The 25,978-nt window shown below is 41.5% G+C and overlaps 2 protein-coding genes across 2 annotated transcripts; one reads left to right on the top strand and one right to left on the bottom strand.

The window, feature by feature from the left end:
• The first annotated feature begins 3,213 nt into the window (after positions 1 to 3,213).
• sarm1 (sterile alpha and TIR motif containing 1) lies at positions 3,214 to 14,523 on the top strand. Its single transcript, XM_012877369.3, has 8 exons — positions 3,214 to 4,096; positions 7,120 to 7,738; positions 7,823 to 8,035; positions 8,889 to 8,980; positions 9,064 to 9,390; positions 9,486 to 9,675; positions 13,819 to 13,940; positions 14,042 to 14,523. The coding sequence occupies exons 1-8, from the start codon at positions 3,633 to 3,635 to the stop codon at positions 14,151 to 14,153; spliced, it is 2,139 nt and encodes a 712-aa protein (XP_012732823.2). The 5' UTR covers positions 3,214 to 3,632; the 3' UTR covers positions 14,154 to 14,523.
• Positions 14,524 to 16,855: 2,332 nt separating this feature from the next.
• On the bottom strand, positions 16,856 to 25,769 carry slc46a1 (solute carrier family 46 member 1). Its single transcript, XM_036150030.1, has 6 exons — positions 25,128 to 25,769; positions 23,382 to 23,773; positions 21,420 to 21,892; positions 18,421 to 18,504; positions 18,163 to 18,319; positions 16,856 to 18,081 (listed from the first exon to the last, which is right to left on the bottom strand). Exons 1-6 carry the CDS (start codon positions 25,446 to 25,448, stop codon positions 18,027 to 18,029), a joined length of 1,482 nt encoding a protein of 493 aa, XP_036005923.1. The 5' UTR covers positions 25,449 to 25,769; the 3' UTR covers positions 16,856 to 18,026.
• Between the last annotated feature and the right edge of the window lie 209 nt (positions 25,770 to 25,978).

Here is a 25,978-nt window from a genome sequence, read left to right as displayed (position 1 = left end):
ATCTATCCTTAGTAAATGCATATGTACCACAAGCTTTTAAAGTAGCGGTTATTAAACCTTTACTTAAGAAACGCTCTCTTAATCAAGATGACTTAGTAAATTACAGACCTATAGCTAATTTTCTTTTCTTATGTAAAATGCTTGAGAAAGTAGTTGCTAATCAAGTGAATGTGTACAAAGTAATGACCTACTTGAGGAGTTTCAGTCAGGCTTCAGAGCTCATCATAGCACTGAAACAGCTCTGGTGAAGGTCACTAATGATATTCTCATGGCCTCAGATAATGGACTTGTGTCTATACTTGTCCTGTTAGATCTCAGTGCTGCATTTGATACAGTTGATCACAATATTCTCCTACAAAGACTTGAACATACTGTAGGGATTAAGGGGAAAGCATTAGGCTGGTCTGAACCTTATCTGTCTGACAGATTCCAGTTTTTTCATGTTAATAATAAAACTTCTTCAAACTCTTGGGTCACTTGTGGAGTACCACAGGGTTCAGTCCTTGGACCAATTCTCTTTACTATATATATGCTTCCGATTGGTAAATTATCAGACAGCATGGGATTAATTTCCACTGTTATGCAGATGACACTCAGATATATTTATTCATAAATCCTGACGAATCCAGTTACTCTGACTACAGTCATGTCTTGACGACATAAAACCTGGATGACTTTAAATTTCCTGCTTTTAAATTCTGACAAGATAAAAATTGTCATCTTCGGATTACAGTCCTCAAAAAACAAACTTCTTAATCAATCACTTAATCTGGATGGCATTAACTTGGCCTCTGGTAATAAAGTACCAGTACTTTAAAAAACCTTGGTGTTATCTTTGATCAAAACATATAATTTAAATCCCATATTAAACAGGTTTCCAGGGTTTAATTTTTTCACATCCAGAATATTGGCAAAATTAGAAATATTCTGTCCAGGAGTGATGCTGAGAAACTGGTCTATGCATTTGTTACTTCTTGGCTGGACTATTGTAATTCTTTACTATCAGGAAGTCCACAAAATGCAGTTCAAAGCCTTCATCTAACCCAAAATGCTGAGTTTGACTGAAAATTAACAAGAGAGATCATATTTCTCCAATTTTAGCTCCCCTTCGTTGGCTTCCTGTTAAATCAAGAATATAATTAAAAAATCTCCTTAATAATCAAGTTACATCACATATCAGAGATCTGATTACCCTTCTTTTTTCTTTTTATAGTAGGTACACCTGGTATGGCATTCTGTTAACTGTGATACCATCCAGGGGAGGCACAATATGCACTATTACCATATAACATAGAAAGGATTCCTGGATCAATGTGTGCTTTTGTGCTTTTTTGTGTCTCTGCTCTGTCTTCTCTAACCCCCAGTCGGTCGAGGCAGATGACCGTTCACACTGAGCCTGGTTCTGGTTCTGCTGGAGGTTTTCCTCCTTGTTAAAGGGGAGTTTTCCTCTCCACTGTTGCTTCATGCATGCGCAGTATCAGTGATTGCTGCAAAGCCATTGACAATGCAGGTGACTGTCCACCGTGGCTCTATGCTCTGGAGTGAATGCTGCTTGTCAAGACTCGATGCAATCTGCTGGGTTTCCCTAGATGGAAAACTTTTTGACCAATCTGTACGATTTGATTGAATTTGACTTTGTAAAGTGCCTTGAGATAACATGTGTTGTGAATTGGTGCTATATAAATACCATTTTATTCAACTGAATCAATATTAAGTAAAAGTTGTTGGCTTCACCTGTATCAAAACATGTGAAGCAGTTCTGAACAAAATAGGATGGTTGTAGAAGGGAAAAGCAAAAGGTATGAGCACCCTGTCAGAAAACTGAAAGTAACGTGGTAGAAACAAGGAACTTCACAACAAGAGAAATAGAGAACAGGAACGCAAAAACAGGAAACAGCTTTGGACAAAACTGTATTAAACGGGAGAAGGAAAGTGGATTTAAGGATTTACATTTAACACCTTTAACATCTCAATGAGAGAAAAAAAGGTTTAAAGAGAAGCAGTTAAAGGCTTTGGATAACTGGATGTAGATGATATTCATTGATTAATCACAGATCTGGTTTGGACAATGAGATAGTGCAGGAAATAGAACTTAGTACAGTTAAAATAACTGTAAGACAGTCTGAAAAGCACAATCAAATCACTACATGACATGAATTCACATGTGAATATTGACATTCTTTGGTACTTCCCCATACTATTAATGAAATGTAGGTTTGGAGATAATTGTGTTATTTATCCACATGATAAAGCAGAGTGACGAGAACCAGAAACAAAAAACGTATATCAAAAGCAAATCATGGCTTAATTTAATTATTAATTAATTAATTTTTAAATATTAGTCAGACTTAATATTTTATGGCAGTTATTAAAACCTTTTTTCCATGACAATAGAGCTTTAACATTACTAAACATTGGACACTAGCTGAGATTTAATTTAATTTAAACGTATTATCTATTCCATAAATGTGTAATTTATTTAAATCAATCTCAAATAATAATAATAATAATAATAATAATAATAATAATAATAATAATAATAAATATAATAATAATAATAGTGAGATTTAATAGCAATTTTTATTTTATTTGGCAAATTTAATTTGTTTAACTTTTTATTTCAACAAAAGTATTTTTTTACTGTCATATTTTGCTCAAAACATTAATTTAACATAATTACTTACCTAATTAAAGAATTTTTTTGTTATAAGTAATCTAAACACAAACTTCATAAAAATTAGATTTATTTAGTTTATTGTATTTATTAATTCCATTTAATTATTATTTTCAATAATTGAACTCTTTTAGTTTAATTTGATTAGGCTATGTTTTAAAGTTTAATTTAATGTTACTTATTTCACTTTCAGCACCTAATATATAGGTTCTATATGAACAAATTTTTGTTTTACTTCAATTAAATTTCAGTTTTATTATTAGTAATGATTTATGTAATTTTATTTTATTACGTTTACACAAGAAAACGTAATTTTACATCTGTCTGTGCAATTCGTGAATATAATTTTAACTTAAGCAACAACAAAAAAATGTACTTAGCGAAGGGACGTTTATTTCAAAACGATATATTGTAGATATTAATTGAATTTACTTTCAACTTTTGTGTGCATTTAAGTGTACACAAAAACAACTGCTTAACTGAGATGTTTTTTTTTTCTCATTTCCCCCCCAGCAGGTGGCCGGAAGTGTTTTACAGCATCGAGACACAACTCGCTGTGCGCATGCGCTGACCGGCTGTACCAAAAAGGTGGAGGAGAGCCGGATGCAGAACGGATGAGCGCTTATTTACCAAGCCTCTCGGTAAAGTTACCGAATGATGCTGTTAATCGTGATTTAGCGTAACGAAACGCCGTTGTTGACACTTTTGCTCAATTAGAGAGCTGTGGTTGCTATGGAGACGAGGACCACGACAACTACTATTATCCTTTGTCTCCTCTGAATGAGGAAACGCACAATAGTTATTTTTCTTCATCTGAGAAGAAGAAGCCTTTTGTTCCGAGCAATTAATTCGTCTTGGTCCACCGAGCTTTAGTGTGTTAGTATGTCACCGGAGGACAGAGCTGCCGGCTGAAACATCCGCTGAGGCCAAGAACCTCCCGCTGTCTCCCCGCCAGTAGATGCTCTTGGCGCTGACGCTCTTCCTCTCCAGGCTCCACCGACGTCTCTCCTCCATGTTCAGCTCGGACAGACTCACCGTGCCGGACTATGTCAGCCGGCTGCAGAGGGGCAGGAGCAGCTCCGGCTGCGAGCCCAAGGCGGTCTCCCCGGGTCTCAGCGCCGACGTCCGGGCGGTCCTGGACGAGTCCCTCCCCGCCCTGCGCGAAGCCATCAGGGGCCTCAGGGCGGCCAAGGAGAGCTCGGACACGGACGGGACCCGCCGGGCCGTGGCGGAGATCTACCAGCTGGTGGAGGAGGCCTGGGTGATGCCCACCGTGGGCCGTCAGGTGGCCGAGGAGATCTGCAACAGGATCCGGCTGGACGGAGGCCTGGAGCTGCTGCTTCAGCTGCAGCAGAACTCCGCTCTGGAGATCGTGTATGAGTCCGTGAAGCTGCTGGAGCAGATCCTGATCTCAGAGAACAGGTGAGGGAAGAGGTCCAAGGCAACGAGTCTGCAAAATGCACGCCATTATATTATATATATTATATATAGGGCTGAACGATTTTGGAAAATAATCTAATTGCGATTTTTTTAATCATAATATCGCGATTTAATGCGATTTTTCCCCCTCCAGGTTAATTTATCATGTGTTTTTAAACATATACAAAACAACAAATCAATTTGTTTCCTCGCCATGTGGATTAGTTGCTAAAAGACCCACAGCATCTCAACTCGGAGCAGAAATGATTGCGTTCTGCCTACGATATATTTCAACCAAAATTGCAATTTTGACTTTTTTCTGTATTAACCACAAGCAACAAAAAGATGTTTGTAAACAAGGACTATTTAAAAACAAGAACTTTTAATGATTTTATAAATCAGAATATTGTTCAAGAGAACAGCTTTTAATTGATTTGGACATCGATCCTTGTTGAAGATAAAGTGCAACCAACAAGCAAGTCTATGTAATAAACTGATTGACCTGTACTTAATGCTTTGTATGATTATATAAACTCTAAAACAAGTAGAAAAGTTAGATTATCTCACTGCTGCAGCTGTCTTCCCTTCCATGTGGAGGCAAACCCACTTAAAGGACGCGTCTGATTCACTAATTGTTAAATAGCCAAATATTGCAGACCTCTGCGACTTGGAAATTGTGTTTTTTTTAAATCGCGTTTATATTGAAAATGCGATTAATTGTTCAGCCCTAATTATATATTATATTATATCACTGTGTCACATTAAAGCAGCTTTGGGATTCTGCTTACGCGTTTTAATACCTCTGTTCTGGCTGCTCAAAGTCTAGAAACTCTGAAAACTATATTTAATTGGGAGGAAAACTGCCCTTTTGCATTGTTCTGTAAAACAATAGCCTAACTGTGATTAGTAGCCTAATAGTGGTTGCCTATAATATTTGTTTAAAATTACCTGCAAGCACTGTTATGTGCGCATTTTGCAGTAAAAGAAAATTCCCCTGTAAATAAAGTCTCTGATGTATCCCCCCCCCCCCCCCACCCCCCCAAAAATAAAAAAATATTAGAATTGGATCTGAAATCGATCCATCTATGGCCAATGCAACATTGTTCCAGTGAGTTTATTCTGCATGGGCATTTTCTACAGTTGAATATTCAACTATATATAAATAGATTGTTTATAATTACTATCTATCTATCTATCTATCTATCTATCTATCTATCTATCTATCTATCTATCTATCTATCTATCTATCTATCTATCTATCTATCTATCTATCTATCTATCTATATAGATATATATATATAAATAAATAAAAGAAAGAACTGCAGTTAGGTTAAAAAATCAGGAAGTGGGTGCACAGGTTGGACTTTTCACGTGTATTCATGCTGTCAGCCTTGAGAAACTCCTGGCAGGTTGTCCACATGCTTGTTGCAGCCATTGGCCGCCTTCTGCCACAATGCTGCCTAAATGTTGACAGCTGTTAGAGCTGGTTTAAATATCGTTGTATTTTCCTGGTTTGTAGCCGTAGCTCTTGTTTAATGGGTTGAGGTCTGTGTGTTTTTGGGTTTGCCATACCAGAAGCCTAATGTGCTTTTATCCATTTAAATGGAGATTTTAATGAATGTGTGTTTGGAGTTATTTTCTCGTTGCAGCATCACGTGCGTCTCGGTTTGTAAACATTATTGTTTGAGTTGAATTTGAAGGATTTGGAGGTGTTCTCTCTTCGTTGTTATTCCACGCACCTATTTGTGCTCCGCAGCAGAACCTTATTTCTTGGTCAGTACCCTCTAAGTCCATGCTGGTGTCCAACTGGCCTCGCTGTGGAGAGTTAAGTTTCCAGTTCATTACAGGCCTGGTCCTTCGCTGGCACTTCCTGGGCTCTTTCTGAACATCTTAGCCAATTCTCCTCCATCTCCAGGTAGCGGTTTGAGCCAGACGGTTGTGTCTTGGAGACGCGCGTTTCAATGGGATTCCTGCTGAATGTCACTCTTCTGGACCTCAGGCTATTCGCTCGTTTTAATATCAGCTCAACGGGGTTCAAAAGGCATTATTAAAAAGCCAAACTTTATATCAGGGTTAGGTTACTGTATAAATATCCAGAGCTAGACATTTTTTACAAGGATATGAGAAAAGAATAATGTCCCTTTTACGCACTAAACACGCTTTTTTAAAATGTGTGTCCACACATTTTACAAAAACACATGATGGACCCAAAATAATATAATAACATACTTAGAGTATGCTCAAGGCTCCAACAATCAGGACATTCCAGAGGAAGGATACAGCTAAACATACAAAAAAAGAAATAAAAATAATTCAAACCAAGAAGAGTTGAATTAGTATAAGAATAGAGAATAAAAACGTCGGCCTATGCCATACAGTCCATTAAATCTGCAAAATGTCTCCATCTTGTTAAATTCAATAACAGCCGGAGGAAACAGGCTGTTCTGATAACGCTGTGTTCTGCATTTTGGGGATTAAAGAATCTCCATCCAGGAGGAAAAAGCTGAAACTCACCGAGTGGAGGTTTGGGAGTCGTTTTTTTTTTTTTAAATGGAAGAAGCTCTCCTCTTCACATGCCTGACGCGCAGGGATGGAGGAGATGGTTGTGGCTCCTCAAAACAGTCTAGAAGCTCATTTAATCCTCTGACTTAAAGTCTTTCGGGCATTTAAGGACGTGCGCTCGAGCCATGATAAAAACAAATTCAATAAAAACATGATAAAACATGGTCCTTATGGTTGAGCCGACGTGAAAGTATGAGTTTCCTTAAACAGAACAGATGCCGATGAGCCTTTTTTATGGCTTCAAAGTTCAGATTGTCATCAGTGACGGTCCCCGGATATTTATTAGAATCCACAAATTCAATGGTGTCACCTATATGAGTAGGAAATGAATGTCCATGACGAGTGGCTGTAAACCTCTGATTTGAACTGTACATGTGAGGAAATGAGCACGCTCAGAGCTGTTGAGTTGGTAAATCCTCCCCTGCTGGCTTTAACCCGTCGTGGTCTCACCCCTCTGTTGACAGGGACTATGTGGCGCGCATCGGTCTGGGGGTCATCCTCAACCTGACGCGACAGCAGGACGACGCCCAGCTGGCCCGCAGCGTCTCCGGCATCCTGGAGCACATGTTCAAACACACGGAGGAGACCTCCGTCCAGCTCATCTCCAACGGCGCCCTGGACGCCCTCCTCTTCTGGTGCAGGGGCACGGACCCCACCGTGCTGCGCCACTGCGCCGTGGCGCTGGCCAACTGCGCCATGTACGGCGGCCACCGCTGCCAGCGCTGGATGATAGAGAAGCAGGCGGCCGAGTGGCTCTTCCCGCTGGCTTTCTCCAAGGAGGACGAGCTCATCCGCTTCCACGCCTGCCTGGCCGTGACGGTGTTGGCGGCGAACAGGGAGATCGAGAAGGAGGTGGTGAACTCCGGAACCCTGGAGCTGGTGGAGCCGTTCATCGCCTCCCTGGACCCGGACGACTTCGCCCGCTCCTTGCTGGACAGCGCAGACTGCATGCAGGGGAGGACGGCCTCGGACCTTCAGCACCTTTTGCCTTTGCTAGATGGCACGAGGGTGGAGGGAAAGTGCATTGCTGCCTTTTATCTTTGTGTCGAAACCAGTATCAAGTCCCGCCAGCGCAACACCAAGGTGCGATCCCCTGGGCCGCCGCAAACCTCGCATAAATCTCATTCGTTTTGATTTGTCACCGCAGCGTGTTTCCCCTTTCTCCAGATATTCCAAGAGATCGGTGCAGTGCAGAGCCTTAAAAAGATCGCCATGTACTCCAGCAACGGCACGGCCTCGGGCCTCGCCAAGCGCGCCCTGACTATGATGGGCGAGGAAGTCCCAAAGCGAATCTTGTCCTGCGTGCCCAACTGGAAGACCTGCGAGGTGCAGACATGGCTGCAGCAGGTCGGCTTCGGCGCCTACAGCGACCGTTTTCAGGTAGGTCCCAGATCGGGGCGCTAAGCACCGGCTCTCTGCTTGCTCTGTGTGGCAGATTCACCAACAGCAAACTTGGCTGTCTCCCCGGAAAATGCAAAATGCAAGCACTGTTATGTGCGCATTTTGCAGTAAAGGAAAATTCCCCTGTAAATAAAGACTCCCTAGCCTCGTGAGACCATCCTGATCTCGCGAGCTTTCAAGGTTTCACTCGCAGATCAGTCTGGCTACTCTCCGTTAAAGAAAATTTGGAGCCGTTCACCAAACGAACGTCCAATCAGCGTTGGCTTTGAGGCGGGTTGAGGTGTGACGCAACGAGGAGCGACAGTTCAGTCTAAAGAACATGGCGGCTTCAGCCGATGAAACTAGCGTTAGCGTGGCTATCGAGCAAGTTTTATCGGAATTACAGAGTATTTCTTTGCTGAGCTAACGAGCCTTTACCTGCAGCAGCAAGAGTAGCTTGGCTTGTGGTTGTGTTTTCGTCGTCGCTCGTAACAGAGTGACGACGAATCTGATTGGTTCATTTGGCCCGTCTATCACCAACATAGGCCAATCAGCTAACCAGTATTTTTCGCCCCTTCCCAAAATTACTTCAACGGAAGGTTTCCAGATGGATATGCGGAGCAAATCTATCTGGCGGAGTAGATAGAAAAAAACTATTAGAAGTGGCAAAAAATACGGCAAAAAATATCAAGCCTAACCGTGTCTTGCTGTATTTTTGATCTCGTATTGTAAAGAAAAATGCAAACCATGTACCTTTTTGACTTTGTGTATGCTACACCGATCACACAAAATCCCAATAAAATACTTGGAACACCCCCAATATAAGTGCTTTCTGTCCCGATGCGTCCCACAGGAGCTTCAGGTGGACGGAGATCTCCTGCTGACCGTCACGGATCAAGATCTGAGCTCTGACCTCTGCATGGCCGCGGGTCTCACCCGCAGGAGGCAAGTGGCCAGGACCCCGTCCGCGGCGCGGGACAGAGGTGACCGGTTCTGATTCACACCCCCTGCTTTGTGTCCTCGTCCAGGTTTCTGAGAGACCTACGCGTGCTGAAGACCTACGCCGACTACTCCACCTGTGACCCCAGCAACCTGGCCGACTGGCTGGCCGAGGTGGACCCCCATCTTCGACAGTACACCTACGGCCTGGTCCAGTCGGGGGTGGACCGCAAGAACGTGGAGAGGCTGACCGACCTGCAGCTGCAGCACGACTGCCACGTCGACAACGGCGTCCACCGGGAGAAGATACTGTCCGCCGTGCGCAGGCCGCTGAAGCCGAGCCACACGGACGCCCAGCATCCGGGGCCCGACGTCTTCATCAGCTACCGTCGCACCACCGGCTCCCAGCTGGCCAGGTCTAGACCGACTAGGAGTTTTAGCAACGTTTATTCCCACGTGAATTTAAAACAAAGCAGATGATTGTTTTTTTTCTCTTCTTTTTCTCCACCAGCCTCCTGAAGGTGCACCTACAGGTCAGAGGTTACAGTGTTTTTATAGACGTGGAGAAGCTGGAGGCGGGTAAGTTCCAGGACAAGCTGATTCAGAGCGTGCAGAGGGCCCGCAACTTCATCCTGGTCCTGTCCGCCAACGCGCTGGATAAGTGCATGGGCGACGCCGACATGAAGGACTGGGTGCATAAGGTCAGCAGGTTTATCCGCCATCATGCAACTTGTCTTACATGTTAGACATATTTTCCTAAAAACACTGTTTGACCTGAGCGGAGATGAGTTTTGTTGCTAAAATTAGGCACAACGACACGTTTAGCTTTCCCAGGACGTTAGAGTGTCTGCAGGGACCCTGAGGTGTAAAACTGGAATGCCTTCATGTTTTGTCTCTATGTTTAGTTTTTACTCTCATCTAAATCAGTCGTCTGATTGAATTCAGTTTCGATCGGTTCAGTTTATTTATCTTTTGCCCCAAGAAAGTCCAGGAGAAGTCATCTCAAGGGACTTTTAAGAGACGAACGGGTCACTATTTTGCGGCAGCTCATTGGCAAGTTTACCAAAAACAGGGCTCCAGACAAAATGGTTGCACAGGTTTGCCTTTAAAAAAAGAAGACGTCATATGGACTTAAAGATGTGGATCACATCTTAGAAGCATATATATCCCTTTTCATACGTTTCTTCTCTTTTGAATAGTGCATGTATACTGAGATCAGGGGGGGTGCAATTCAGTGTTGTGCTGCTTCATGGCCTGGATAGTTGTTATTTTTATTTACCGTCAGTCTTCTTGAAGTTTTATATCCCTGATACTACACACCTGAATAAAATGGCTAATTTACCTCAGCATGCAGTGAAGCACTAAGGAAACATTTTTTTACAGGAAGTTAAATAGATTGTTTATAATTACTTTCGGTTTCGGATTTAAACAACCTTAAAGAGGACTTTACAAATTCCTACGCAAGTCGCTCACCCTGGTTGCATACAAAGGTTTTCTGATCAACTTTTTTCGCATGCTGTCGGCTTATTATATTTTATTTCTCTGTTTTACATTTTGTTTTTGCTCTGTTTGTTAGTGCTGTGCTCCCTTTATTTTGTTAGTTCTTTAAATGGTACAGCCACCATGAGCATCCGGTAAAGGATGAGAGGAGAGCTTCAGGTCCAAACTTTCTTTAATAGAGCTGAGAGTGGTCTACAAGAAATATATAAAACAAACAAATGAGAACTAATATTTCCAATCGCTACAAATAGCTATTTCTAATTTGTCCAGCAGGTGGCAGCAAGAGACCACAAATAACCTACAAGCCACGTTATTATATTAACTCTTTAGGTTGCTAAATATATTTAAATTGGACAAATGCAAATCCTGCTTGGTAACTGACAGAACTTACTCTTATTTACAAAAGCGTTCGATACTGTAAATGATACAGTTCTGCTCAGGAAACTGGAACAACTACATATTTCGAAACAAACCCTAAGTTGGTTTAAATCTTATCTTGAGCAACGACATCAGTGCGTTAAAATTAATGGCGTCAAATCTGGGATCCAAAAATGTAATGTGGGTGTACCACAGGGGTCCATTTTGGGCCCATTACTTTTCTGTTTGTACATAAATGATATTCCAAACATCTGCAAAGATGCCAACTGTCAAATGTATGCAGATGATACAATAATTTATGTGACAGCAGACACACCTGAAAAGGCCTCTGATCTTTTAAACAGACAGTTGTGCATCTTATCAGAGTGGCTCCAAAATAACTGCTTAACTCTGAATTACACCAAGACTGTCTCCATGTGCTTCTCCCTTAAGAAAATTACAAACAATGAACTCAAAATAATTATTAATCAACATGAAATAAAGCCGGCTGGTGAATTTAAGTATCTGGGGGTAGTTGTAGATTCAAAATTGAAATTTGATGCCCATATTAAGAAAATGACGAAAACTATAAAGACAAATATAAATTGCTTTCGAATGATTCGACCATGTGTATCAAATTAAGCTGCACAAGTATATTTACATGCAATGATTTTATCCCATATGTCTTATTGTTCCATCGTTTGGGCCCAGGCCACAAAGTCTGTTTTAAAACCTTTACTCTCACTTTACAAACAAGCACTAAAAATATTCGATCAAAAACCGGTAAAGTGGCATCACTGCAAAATTATTAAAAAATACAACATGATGACATTTGACAATTTTATAAATTTCTCATTTTTAAAAGCTATTTTTAAATGCCTTAATGGTCTTGCCCCTGAAGTAATCTGTAAATTTGTTCTAAAGTATGCAAATGAAGGAATCAGGACAAGAGCTGGAGCTAGTGGGAACTGCAGGATTAAAAGATGTCGGACATCTATGGGTCAGTCCGCCTTCTCAGTGAAAGCATCACATTTATGGAACTCTTTGCCTCTGGAGCTTAAGTCACAGACTGATGTTAAACTTTTCTCCACAAGATTGAAAAAATGGCTCAAAGACAATCAAAAGTGTGAACACTAAACTGGCTTGTACTGTATTGTTTCTTTTAACTTTTCTTGTTTTTTATGTATTTGTGTGTTTTTACTAACCTCCCTCCCCGTAATGCTTACACCTTTTAAAAGCCTAACCAGGGACGAAGGCTGCAAATTAGCCCATGGCTACAAGCCTTATGTACTTGGACATCGGCCACCTGTTTGGTTGCAATGTTTAATTGTACTGTCCCTGTCAAATAAATAAATAAATAAATAAAATATTCATTTACACGCTCCCAGTCTCTTAGACAAACAGCTCTGAACGATCTCCAATGACCACCTTGTCAACTTTCTGCTCATCTAACACTGAACACACGCTCTTACAACAGCGATGGCTATTGGCAGCTTGAGATAACAATAAACCAATCACAACGAAGATTATTCAGACGGCTTGAGCTCTTAAAGTGATACACACACAGTTATATTAGTCCATTTTCAACAGTTAGTAAACAAAGCGCTTTTGTGTATATTTACCATAACAAGACTACATGATCGGAGGAACGACATTGCGCACGATTAAACAGAGAGGAGCAATCGAGCCCAGAGACATATATGACACGGTATAATGACGTTATAATGAATAAATACTATCATAAATATATGTTGATGCTTACCCGTTGAAGGTAATGCCAGTAGGTCTGGTTTGTACTGCGACTCGGTTGACTGAGAGCCACGCAGCAAATGAATGAGGCATCTTCTCCGAATCGCTCCGCTATGCCACTTCCAATATGGCGTCGACGTGCGATTCACCACTCCATGACGCGTCTTTGCACTAACTATATGGTTTTAGTTGAAGATGACTACAAAGTTTTTTTTGTGTCTTCTTTTTACAGTCAAAGTAATTGACTGTGCTTCCTTAAAGGCAGGCACAAAATAACCGGATTGTTTAAACTCCTCCGTAGACAACGTTTTCTTTTCACAACCCCCAAAAACCTGCGTTAGAATGGAACAGAACCGCGGCTCAAAGTGACCATCACCCTTCAAGAAAAGGGTGTTTCATTTGCGGTTTGCAACAAGTCCAGTAAAGAAGAAGGCAAACACATAGGAGAAGGCACTTTTTTTTGGCTTCACCTTGAACACGCCGTCTTCATTGTGAAACCTCATTCTGGTCATGCTGTGGGGATCTTGCTATTTGTCTGCAAGAACAGGAACAGTGAATGAGTGGCGGATGTCCTACTTTATGTTGTTGTGTCACATAAAATGCTATTAAAATCAGTTCAAGTTGCTCGTTCTACACTGCAAAAACATAACTAAAAACAAGTAAAATTTTCTTGAAATGAGTGTATTTGTCCTTGATTTGAGCAGGTAAAATAAGATGATTTGCCAATAGAATAAGATTTTTCCAACAACTCATCTCCATCATCTTATTTCAAGTGCAGGATGTCTAATTATCTTATTTTAGGGGCAAAGATACTCATTCCATTAGCAGATAATCTTATTTACAGGCTCAAATCAAGGACGAATAGACTAACTCTAAGAACATTTTACTTGTTTTTAGATCCGTTTTTGCAGTGTAGCGAGACAAACCGAAATAACTTAAGGTGTGCAAATGCATTAGTTAGGTGCCACACACTCAGAAATGTCCTCTTGTTTTGCTATTTTCTAAACTGTGTTTTTTTTCTTTTTGCAATTTTGTTTCATTTTACCTCACCGTGACCAACCAAGGTTGTGTTTTGCACCTCATGGGTTGCTCAGTCACAATGACATACGTCCTGTCTATAAATCAGACTGATGTGATGCTGTGCTGTACTTACAGGCGATTCTGATCCTTTATGCTTTGATTCGCTCAGCCGTGACGTTTAAAGTTCTGAATTGAATTGAATTGAATTTATGCTGCAGGAAATAGTCACGGCCCTGACTTCTAAAAAGAACATCGTCCCTGTCACGGATAACTTCATGTGGCCGGACCCCACGTCGCTGCCAGAGGATATGAGAACTATTCTCAACTTCAATGGCATAAAGCGAGTATTACTGGACTCTTAAGTTTTTTTTTTTTTTTAGAACGGGTCTGTTTTTATGGGTATGTGTATATTTATCTCTGCCTGCTCCCCTCTTGTCACAGATGGTCCCATGAATATCAGGAAGCCACAATCGAGAAGATCATCCGCTTTCTCAAAGAACGCCACGACGCAACCGACGCTCCGGTCGCATCCAAGGAGCAGAAGAAGAAATGAAGCGACCCAAACGGCCCGATAAGATGACCACCTGCCGCGTGTCCAGCAGAACAGCTTTCCTCGCTCAGCCCAAAAAGCACGCGAAGCATACTCTATGTTTAGCCCGCTTACACAGATGCCCCCGTGAACACATCTAATGCTTAGACAATGGGACGATTTAAAAAAAAAAGAAGGGAATTCCAGACTGTATGTAACTAAGTTTAAGCCCCACTAAACCGCCGTATTCAGTATATGACTTCTTTTATCTCAGGAAAATAAGCGATAGACCAGCTGTGACTGGCACCCAGCAAACAGCATCAGTGCAAAAACGGAACTTAAAATAAGTAAAATGTTCTTAAAATTAGTGTATTTTTCCTTGATTTGAGCAGGTAAATACGATTATCTGCCAATAGAATAAGATTTTTGCACTTAAAATAGGAACAATTCATCTTCATCATCTTATTTCAAGTGCAGTATATTAAATTATCTTATTCTAGGGGTTAAATACTCATTCCGTTGGCAGATAATCTTTTTTACCTACTCAAATCTAGGACAGAAACACTCATTTTAAGAACATTTTACTTATTTTTAGATCCGTCTTTGCAGTGGCAGTAGCAGTTTCTGGAGGCTCCACCAACCCTTCAGTCGCTAACTTGTTGTATATGCACTTATTGCTGTTATCCTTTCTGTACCATGTATATAAAATAATAAATCAGCCCAGGCCTCTGATGTGAATCTGCGGTCATAGCTTTCATGCTGTAATTAAATAAAGAAAGCTCCTGTTTGTGACAGAAGGCGACCTCAGGTGGTTCGAGCTGAGCTTTACGGCAGAAAGGAGGGAGCGCTGTCTCCAACCTGCCCAGAACATTAGGAAGCTCAAAACAGGAGAAAATAAAAGCAAAACCTGAGAAGGGGCAACATTTAAAAACGTGATGGAGGTTTTCATTCAGCGTTTTTTTTTTTTTTCCAAGACAACAATCCCCCTCCTATGCAGTCCTCTCTGTCCTTCCATAAACAGATGTTGCTAATCTTCATTAACATGTCCAGTTAGCGCTACTTGTTGGGCTTTAGGGGTAAAACTTGACATCTGGTTAGCTGATAACAATATTGACCTCTAGCGCCCCCTTTCTAAAAGCAGATTTAGTAAGCCTCGGTTTATTTTTTTACTTACTTTTTTTTTTTTTTAATCAAGGTTTGTCAGATATATTAACTTTTTTTTTTTCATAACTTTTTTTTTTTTAGAATTTCTTTTGTATATGAACTTAGCCTGTCTTACGATCACTAATTGAGTTAACAGATTTCTGACAGGACACCGTTACCTAATAAATAAAGAAACGTTGGATAGTGGTAATACATTAGTGATTTATTTAGTCTGGATGGTATTTTCGATCCAGATTTTAATGGTTGGGCAGCTCTGGCTTAACTATCTAATAGTAAACACTTCAAATCTGCAGGGAGTAATACACATTTAGGAGGTATACTTAGACAGGCACTACTCCTGCTGCTTGCTTTGTTCATGTACAGCACTTTGAATCGTCTTGTTACAGAAAAGTGCTCTATTAATAAACTTGCCTTACGTTGCTACTATAAGGCAAGTGCGATACTTCTCTGAAAAAATAAAAATGCTTTTTGAGATAATCTAAAAAAACATCCCTTTGGGCTCATGACCATGAAAATGTGGATTTGAGTTACCTGTTTGGGTTACCTAGAATATGCTGACTCACCTCTGAAATAACAATTTCCACTTAAATGACTCATTGCAATTGATTTTGGGACCAGGACTGTTTTAGACACGTTTACTGTGAGAGGACCTACGGAGCCCGGGAGAGCTCACTTTAAGTGATATTTTTTTTCAGGTCGTGATAATTTGTGAGCATGTTTCCTTTAATTGAGCCCTCGAATTAATAAAACGTGATCCCGTTGTAGGCCTTTTTATTCAAGCACACGTTTTAATTATTCGTGGGTGCGTTTTGGTTGATCGAGATCTCGAATATACTATAACGTGCTCATGTTTACATGTGTCAAGACAATATTGAGTGCACGTTTTACACATTGTGGCCACGTTTAAGTAGATCGTGCAAACAATGTTCTATAACCATGTTCACTAAATTGTGCTCTCGTTTAATAAATTGTGCCCTCGTTTTACTATGCTTAAAATGAGAGCTCAATTTAGTAAAATGAGCTCACACTATAGTAAAACGAGCGCACAATATAGTTAAACGAGAGCACAATTTAGTAAAACGAGCGCACATTCTCTCAACATGCAAAACATTTTGCAATGACCCCTCCAGGGCTCCGTAAGGACCACATTGGTCTGAAGATCTTTTTGATTTGCTGGGTATCATGTTGGTTCACAGAAGGCAAATTATTCACTTTAATTCAAATAAAAAAATACCGTATTAATGCCAAAAGGAAATGAAATGCTGTAACTCCTGCAGCTTTCTTCAGTGAGTTGTAGATGCTGATGGCAGCGAGGAGGAAGGATCTCCTGCATTGGTTTGTCTTATAGCCAGTTGTTGCCCACGTGACACTGGTGTATAATAGATGTGACAAATTAAATAATGTTATATTAAAATTTCATACTTTTTTCGAAAAATATGAAAGTCAAACTGTGGCATATAGAGTGAAAATGACTGCAGAGGTGAGAAATGTATAGGGATTCTGCAAAAAAACGCAGACGGTAAGCAAGAGGGATGGACAGACTGATTAAAGAAAGAAAGATGGACAGATACACGTTTTAATCCATGGGATAAGGAAGAACTTCCAGAAATAATAATTCAGTACCGTCCAATACTTTTCCACAGGAGAGGAAACCCGTCTCATTTTTATTGTTTTGAGCGAAAAATGTCCCTTCAATCAGAGAAATTAACATTTTCAGTCACATCTCCTGACATAAATAACAGCCTGTTCTATTTATTTAAAACAAACCATCAAAAACATGTCCATCTTTAACTCCGTTTTAAAGCAACTTTAGCTTTTCAAGCATATTCATGTTCATTTCATAAAGTACCGTAAGACTGTAATAAAATCTTTGATCACATGAACAAACAACAGCAGAAATGTGAAGCTTATTTTTTTTAAACAAATAACTGATTCAAAGAGTTTATTTAAGATCAAAACCTGGTGTTACATTATTACAACGTAACAAGAGGTGTGCATTATATCATCTGTATTTAACTTTATTTTAAATTCCCATTTTTATATTTGATAATCATTATCATTTAAGTACTCAAGCTTATTGATGTCTTGTTTTGAATTTTAGGTTGGAGTTTTTTTTTTTAAACGATCGTACAGATCTCCATATTGTTTAGTTTTTCTTCACAGTTGTAGGCAAAGTGCTTTCAGTATGTGATGATTTTTTTTTTTTTTTTACATTTTGGTGACAAAATGTCACTAAAATAAATCTTTTGCTCGTATAAAAAAATGGTTTCTTGATATAACACTAGTATGAATATAATTCATTAAAAAATAGCTAAATTCCCTTCAAAAGACAGCGTTAATGTATAAGCGCGTCCCTTTTTGATTACTGACGTAATCAGAAGCCACACCTGATTTAGGCCATATTAGATATGTCTTAGCAGTGTACTGTGCTACTGCAGCTATTAAGGCAAATAAATTAAAATGAAAATATAAGGCAGATACGAAACAGTAGAAAAAACAACATTTAAAATCAATGTATAAAATCTTTGAGTTCTGAACTCTGTGTGATCACGCCGTGCTCTCCCGACTCCCAAATTTCAGGAGGTTTAGCTGCAACATCGTTCTTTGGTCTGGAAAGTTTAGTGGATGGAAGAATCCCTTTGGAGAACAGCTGACTTCAGATTTGTTAGGATCACAGTGTCTAACCCCATCAGGTTTCCCTCTCTGACTCCCGTCCGGATCTGCTCAGCACCTTTAGGACGACGGAGAGTCCCTGTGCTCCCTCCGCCGGTCGAAACAGTGCAGAGCTCTACAAAGACAGACAAACACGTCGATTGTTAGCGATGCCAACCCCAGCGCAGGGACCCCGTAAGAAAACCAGGAAACGTACCCAATTATTCCAGCAGGGATGAAGAGGATGACGGCAGCTAACAGGAATGGGAAGCCCTTCATGAAATGCAGCGTGGCTGGATAGAGGGAGTTGAAGACGCTGCTGCCCACAAGGAAGCAGAGGCTCTCCACGCAGGCGACGAAGGCAAACAGGGCCCCTGAGAGACAGGAAAAATCAACCTCCAGTCATTACCCAGAGCTCGGTCTCAGGTCCAGCTGTGCCCAAAGCAGCAGATGTGCAGGATAAGAGCCCACTCACCTTGCTCTGACGGGTCAACCAGCCTGGATAGCTTTGACCTGAGGACAGGAGTCGAAGCCATGAAGAGGAAACACAGGCCGTAACCTGGAGATAAAAAGCCAAACGCTTTACACAACAAGACAAGCTTCACGATTCAGTCAGATTTCAAGTCTTTTCCTAGTTTTGATTCTTATGGCTGACAACTAATGCAAACCTGAAAGTCAGTTTCCCTCGGTTGTTTGTATCACGGTACACGGGACCAATAAAATCTCATTTAAATGTAAACAATGCCAGCCTGCTGAAAAGTGCTGTTCCATGTCTGGCTGCAATACTTGGCTCTGCAGAGGTAGCGTCAGAGGAGGCTTCAGCTGGTTGGGTCTAGAAATCGACCGATGCAGGTTTTTAAGGCCGATACCGATACCGATTATTATCAGGGAAACCGATACCAGATACGTGCTGCCGATTTTTTTTTGTTTTTTTTTTGGGGCCGATTCTTGAAGCCGATGTTGCTTTTTAGAAATGACACAATGATAATAAATGTTATGCAAGAGTCAATTTAAACAAACAAAAATAAAAAATAAACATTTATTTTGGGAGCAAAGCCCAAGTTCCAAAGTTTTTGCAGCCGTCTCCCCCTTCTGGCAAGAAGTTGAAATGACGCCAGTGTTGCTCATGTGGATGGGAGAAGAGCATCTGCCGATGCGACTGCACAGGTCTGTTGTTTCCCTCTCACAGGGAGACAGAGACAGACTTTCAAAGGGCAGATAAAGCTAAATTAGACAGTTAAAATACATTAAAAAGTTAAAAAACGTATCCTTGTCGCTGTTGGCACTCAGCTTTAAAGGCATACTATGCAACATTTTTCAGTTAATTAATATGTTCCATACTGTTTTGGATGATTAAATGAGTCATTTCAGGTCGAACAAAGGTTTTCTCGGCCGCCCTGGTGGTCTGTGGGGGAAATACCGCACTTGCAATTGCAGGAGCACTCGGCCCGCACACACAGAAGTCTCGCTTTACGGCGAGAACTCCATGTGTTTTTGCCCTGCCATTCACTATATGCACGCGCGAAAGCAACAAAGAACCGTGTGTTAACCTCAAATAAACATGCAAGCATATCGAGTTTTATTATTATTATTTATTTATTTATTTATTTTTTTTTATGTTGGCGAGACACTACCGCGGCGGCGGCGGCGAGGCAGCGGCGGCTGCGGCTTGGCATAATAATAATAATAATAATAATAATAATAAAACTGGCGAGGCGGCTGCGGGAAGCTTGATGTTCATACCTTCACTGTGTTAGTCATTGTTTGTACTGCCGTTTTTTCCACTTTTCGTTGCATTCGCCTGTCTGCTAAGCTCAAAACAACCGCGCCTTACGGCAGTGCACTTTTACTTTCGCCCTCTGGGGGGAGCCTCGCTGGAAAATCAACCCCGGTTGCATAGTATACCTTTAAAACATTACCAGTCGCTCTCTCCCAGGGAAGAAGTGCCAATGCATGCACTTCCCCTGAATGCACTGAACGGATCTGTGAATGCATGGATGTATCGGCCGATGCTGATGCAAGACAAAAACCCAAATATCGGCCGGCCTCTAGTTGGGTCTGGTGTCTCATCATGCTCTTATCAATTCCCCCGTAGAATCTGTTTGACGTCGAGGTCAGGCCAGTTTGCTGGCTGACCCGACACAGTGGTACCATGATCGTTAAATGAAGCAGCGTTAGCTTTAGCTGCCTGGGCAGGTACTAAAGTCCTGCTGGAAAATGAGATCAGCGTCTCTATAAAGCTTATCAGCAGAAAGAAACACGAGGTGCTCTCAGGTTTCCTGGCAGACAGCGGTGCTGACTTTGGACTTTATCAAACACAGTGGACCAAAACCAGTAGCTGACATGGCTCCTTGAATTATAATTGAGAGGAAACTTCACGTTGACGTCAAGCAACAAGGATTCTGAGCCTCTCCACTGTTAACTCCAGACCCCGGGAGCATGACTTTCAGAGGAAGTTACTTTCATCTAAAAGGGAAGCATCCACTGAGCCATAGTCTTTTTCTCTTTAGCCCAGCTAAGATACTTCTGAAGTCTCTGGTTCAGGAGGTTCTCAATAAAAGGAGTTCTGATGGTTGTAGTCCATGTCCTGGATAAGTCTGTGCATTGGCCTCACTCTTACCCCCAAATCCCACATCCTCTTTTAACGTATGTGCACGTCCGTCTGACGGAGACACTATGTTGTTACTTTAATGAATGAGAACCATTCCACATTCTCCGCGACTTCTCCGAACGTCACCGTCAGCGGACAAGCTCTCTATCGCTCAACGTCAAAATACTACGGAACAAGTCTATTTTCTGCTCTGTTCCGGTCCGTCGGACTCCAGCCGGAAATAAATAAATATATATATATATAATATATATATATATATATATATATAGTATATATATATATATATATATATATGTATATATATATACATATATACATGTATATATATATACATTTATATATATATACATGTATATATATATACATGTATATATATATACATGTATATATATATATATATACGTATATATATATATATATATATAATATACGTATACATGTATATATATATATATATATATATATATATATATATATATATATATATATATATATATACACACATATATATATATATATTTCCCTACTTTTTGGACATGGTAAAAATCGACCGCACGATTATCCTCGGATTCCCGACCCCTCGTCGACCCGCGTCCTTCTCCACACACATACACAAACAACGACAGGATGCAAATAAGGTTGGTTAATAATATCGGGCTGGTTTTACTTACTGTACCGATATCGATACGTTAAAAAGCGACTAACATCAGCAGACGACGATGCTAACACCGATACATTGTGCATTACGAAGGCCAAAAAACGTCTTCTATTTGCAACAGTAAGTGATCTAAAATGAGATTATGGACATAGTCTTTGAAGCCGTTTAACTAAAACTGTTTACCACGCTCTCTCTAGCTTCTCACCTGTGAACATAAGCTGGGTGGTGTCCGCCACAGAGAAGACCACCAGCCCGGCTACGTTCGAGGCCAGGCCCACCAGGGCCACCGAGGAGTCCCGCAGGCAGCGCTGCATGACCTTCAGCCCCAGCAGGCTGCTCAGGTAGGCCAGGTGCAGGGCCGCCGAGCCGTAGCCAATGAGAGCCGAGCCCCAGCACAGCGGGGAGCTCAGCTCGTACAGCACGTACAGCTCCCTGGTGCCGAAGTGAACGGCCACCACCAGGAAGAAGCACAGCGTGTAGAGCCACAGCCTGCTCCTGTGAAGCGCTCCGTCGCCGCCGCCGCCTCCCGTGGCGTACAGGCGCCAGACGGCTTTATGGTGGCGGGTGGTGAAAAGCCTGGCGCCGGGGTCCGGACGCACCGACTCTCGGACGAACAGGTAGGCGTAAAGAGCGGAGGCCAGGTTGGTGGCCAGGACCAGCCAGAACGGGTTAATGTAACTGCAACACATAAAAAAATGGTGTATTTAAGTCACGCTTATTTTTTACTATGGAGCCCTCTAGGGGACATGGGGAATTTTTTTTTGCGTTCCCTCGCAAAGGTTTTTGCGTTCCCTCGAGGTACGGCTGATTTATGTGTTGTGGTCTCTTGTCATTCACACACAACAACAAACCGTGAGAGCCGACGTGAGTTTTGAAACGGCAAAAGTTTCTCTTAAAGGTATACTATGCAACCGGGGTTGATTTTCCACCCAGAGGGCAAAAGTAAAAGTGCACTGTTGTAAAGATGCTCAGCTGTTCTGGTTTCTCCTCAAGCCAGGCGCGGTTGTTTTGAGCTTAGCAGACAGGCGAACGCAACGAAAAGTAAAAAAAACGGCAGTACAAACAATGACTAACACAGTGAAAGTTTGAACATCAGGCTTCCCGCAGCGCTATCTTGGCGAGGCGGCCGCCTTGCCGCCGCGGTAGCGTCTCACCAAAAAAAAAAAAAAAAAAATTAAATAATAATAATAATAATAATAATAATAAAACTCGATATGCTTCCATGTTTATTTGACGTTAACACGCGGTTCTTTGTTGTTGCTTTCGCGCGTGCATATAGTGAATGGCAGGGCAAAAACACATGGAGTTCTCACAGTAAAGCAAGACTTCTGTGTGTGCGGGCCGTGAGCTCTTGCAATTGCAAGTGCGGTATTTCCCCCACAGACCCCCAGGGCGGCCGAGAAAACCTTTGTTCGACCTGAAATGACTCATTTAATCATCCAAATCGGTATGGAACACATTAATTAACTGAAAAATGTTGCATAGTATGCCTTAAAGCGGAAGATCAAACGTGCATCTACACAGCGCAGCACACAGACCAGTATGATGCATTCGCGAGCGTCAGAAAGCTATGGTGCATTCAGGAGCATGGGACATTAGATTTTTCAGAATAAAAAGCTAGCAGATGTGCATAATCAAAAAAATAACAATAATACAATTATAGAGCATTTAGTATTGTAAGAAAGCCCACACTGTTTCTGGATAAATACATTATTGTATGAGTTAAGTTCTATTCCGTTTTTAAGCCTCTTTCCTTGCCAATTTGAAATGTCCTATGCTCCTGAATGCACCATAGTTTCAAAAATCACGTTGGCTCTCACGGTTTATTGTTTGTAAATAAATCTGCCAAATAACCACAGTTTTTTTTTTTTACCACAAGAGGTATATTAAAATGTTTTGGTATCATTATTTTAAGAACAAGTAAGTGCGTTGGTCAAATTTGAATCCGTTTTCCTCGTCGATATTCAGTTGTACAGAGCGAGGCGCACTCCTGCGACAGGGGATACATATCTCGTCAGGCATGCACTTTTCGGAAACATGCACTTTGCGAGGGAACGCAAAAGTTTTTGTGAGGGAACGCAAAAATAAAAGAAAATTCCCCATGTCCCCTAGGGGGCTCCGTATTTTACTGCAGTAGTTCAAGCAGCAAATGTTTATTTTTTTTTACCCTTGCGCCCGGCGCCACTGGCCTCCTACGATGCTGGCCAACATCCCCGAAACGCCCAGACAAGCTTCCAGAACCGCCACCCTGAAGGTGCGGGACCTGCTGTCGCTGACGTCTGCCACGTATGCGAAGCAGCCGGCCAGGACGGCGTTGAAATCCCCCGAGAGGCCGCTGAGCAGCCGACCCAGCAGGAAGTAGGCCACGGGCAGCCTGAGGTACATCACCACGATGTAGACCACGGCCTGCAGGGCCAGGCCGATGTTAGGCAGGACGAGGACGGCCCGGCGACCCGCGACGTCGCTCCACGAGCCCAGCAGCGGGACCACCAGGAGGCCGACAGAAAAGCCCCCCAGGCTGATGTACAGGTTCCAGTGGGCTGTCAATGTTTCCACCTCCTGGAAAAAAAAGCAACAAAAACAAAGCAGTGAATGAGCTCCTTTCGTTAATTAACCCAAATAAATGCAAATAAAAAGAAGCTATATTCTGTCTGCTGAGTGACAATGATGAACTTTACAAATTGCATGTGCTCATCAAATCCCTCCAACCTACAGCTGACCCGACACGTGACGCCGTTCCTCTTTGCTTTGGCAGCAGTAACTTTAATTAACCCGTAAACTCAAACGCTCAAAGGTTGCAGGTTGGCAATAATTTGGTAACAACTTTGTGTTTTGTTGGGAAAAAAAAGCATCTGAACACACTGAACATATTTTAGATAAATATATGTATTTGTTTATAAAGCAACCAAAGGTTTTTCTTTCTCATTGAATACAATCAAACCGGAAAACTTCCTTTTTAAAAAAAGTGTTTTGGTCTCTAAAAGGCAGGAACAAAAAGTTTGTTTTTACGAGTCTGAAACGCGTTGCAGTCCTTCTGAAATTGGCCGGTTAGACCTCAGGAGAAACGGTACATTTATAATAATTTGTGCGTATAATTTACTTGTTGTATTATCTTAAGTCTATTATAGTCATAATAATGAACAACAATGTAATTATACACATCTAAAACAAAAGGTACAGTAACATCATCATAATGATATGATCATAATCATAAACATATATTTCCTATACACTAACAATATTAATGATATAAGAATTATGCAATAAGTTAAAAATGTACAATTTCCAATAGGTTTCTAATAATTATATTATTCTAATATTAATAATACTCAAAGAGCTATACAATATATTCCAACTCAGTTTTGTTCCAGTTAAACTGCTTTACTGTTTTTAATGTTCTTTTTTTGTTTCTACATTCTACCCCTACTTGCTTTTATTCCTGTATTTTAATCATGTAAAGCACTTTGGATTGTCTCTGTACTGAATTGTGCTATATAAATAAATTTGCCTTGCCTTGCCTTGCCTCAATATAGGACTGCTATGAATGATAATAATACTAATAATAAATAGGCTATTATTATGTCATTTTATTTTTGCTTAAAACGTATTTTCTGTATGTTTATTATAATTATATCTTAAATATATGATTTAATTCCGAATTTTATTTTGAATGAATGAATGATTTATTTGTATTTATTGTACAAAGCCCCCTGCTGATCTGTCCTTTCCTGTTATGACGCACCATCGTCAGCGATTCACATCGTAACTACGTCACATTTTTCACGCAATCCCAGATTTTTTACATGTAAAGGTGCTTATTATTTCACACCGGTCCAAGTGAGCCTGGACGCCGCAGAGCACCACCGGCACTACGCGCCACGGTAAACGGTCCCGGTCTCCCGCTGACCCCCACCTCCTGCAGAGGGTCTGGCTCCACCGAGCTGTTGCCGCACTCCGACCTCCTGGAGCCGTTGTAGCCCAGGTCCTCGCTGATCCGGTCCCACAGGTACTGCGTGGACAGAGGCGCCTGGAGGGCCAGGGAGAACATGGAGAGGAACAGCACCGGCTCCACGGACACCGGGACAGGGCACGCGCACGGCGACGGCACGGAGCCGCTGCAGGTCGGAACACCGGCTCCCTCTTTGCCGTCCCCGGAACCGGGCGGCTGGTCGTCCGCTGAGGAGGCGCCGAGGAGGTCTCCGGGGAGGATCGCCGCCGTGTCCGACTCGTCCATGTCGAGCGGACTGCGCTGACGTTATATGCTGATAAAAAAAGTCTGTTTTGCAGAGATGAAACATGCAGTGGTGATTTTATTCTGATGCTAACGATGCTAACGAGCTAGCATAAGGAGCGAAGGCTCCAGGCTCCATCTGCTAGCTTGGAAAGTCAGAACTGAAGGGAGACGTCAAGCTCAGCCGGTATGAGGAGCGAGTCGTTGAAAAGTGGCGAGTTGGCTCCATCTAGTGGTTGAATGATGGAACTACAGTCTGGAAACGAGCACGATTACGAACTTAGACTTAGACAGCTGTATTTGTGATTTTGTATGCACAAAGTGCGTACAGAACGAAATTTCGTTTGCATACAGCTTTAAAAATCACAGTAAATTGCACTAAATTTCATGATAAAGATGCAGCATGTAAACAATTGAAATGTAAACAATGTAAAACAATGTAAACAGTGCAGGGGAAATAGACAGTGTGCGATTCACGGTGTCCGGGAGAGTATTATTAAAACCGTGCAATATACGAATGTGGTACAGAGTCC

Source organism: Fundulus heteroclitus, chromosome 18, assembly GCF_011125445.2.
Source record: "Fundulus heteroclitus isolate FHET01 chromosome 18, MU-UCD_Fhet_4.1, whole genome shotgun sequence".
NCBI lineage: Eukaryota > Metazoa > Chordata > Actinopteri > Cyprinodontiformes > Fundulidae > Fundulus > Fundulus heteroclitus.
Note: the sequence above shows the minus strand (reverse complement) of the source record. Positions and strands in the feature narration are given on the sequence as shown.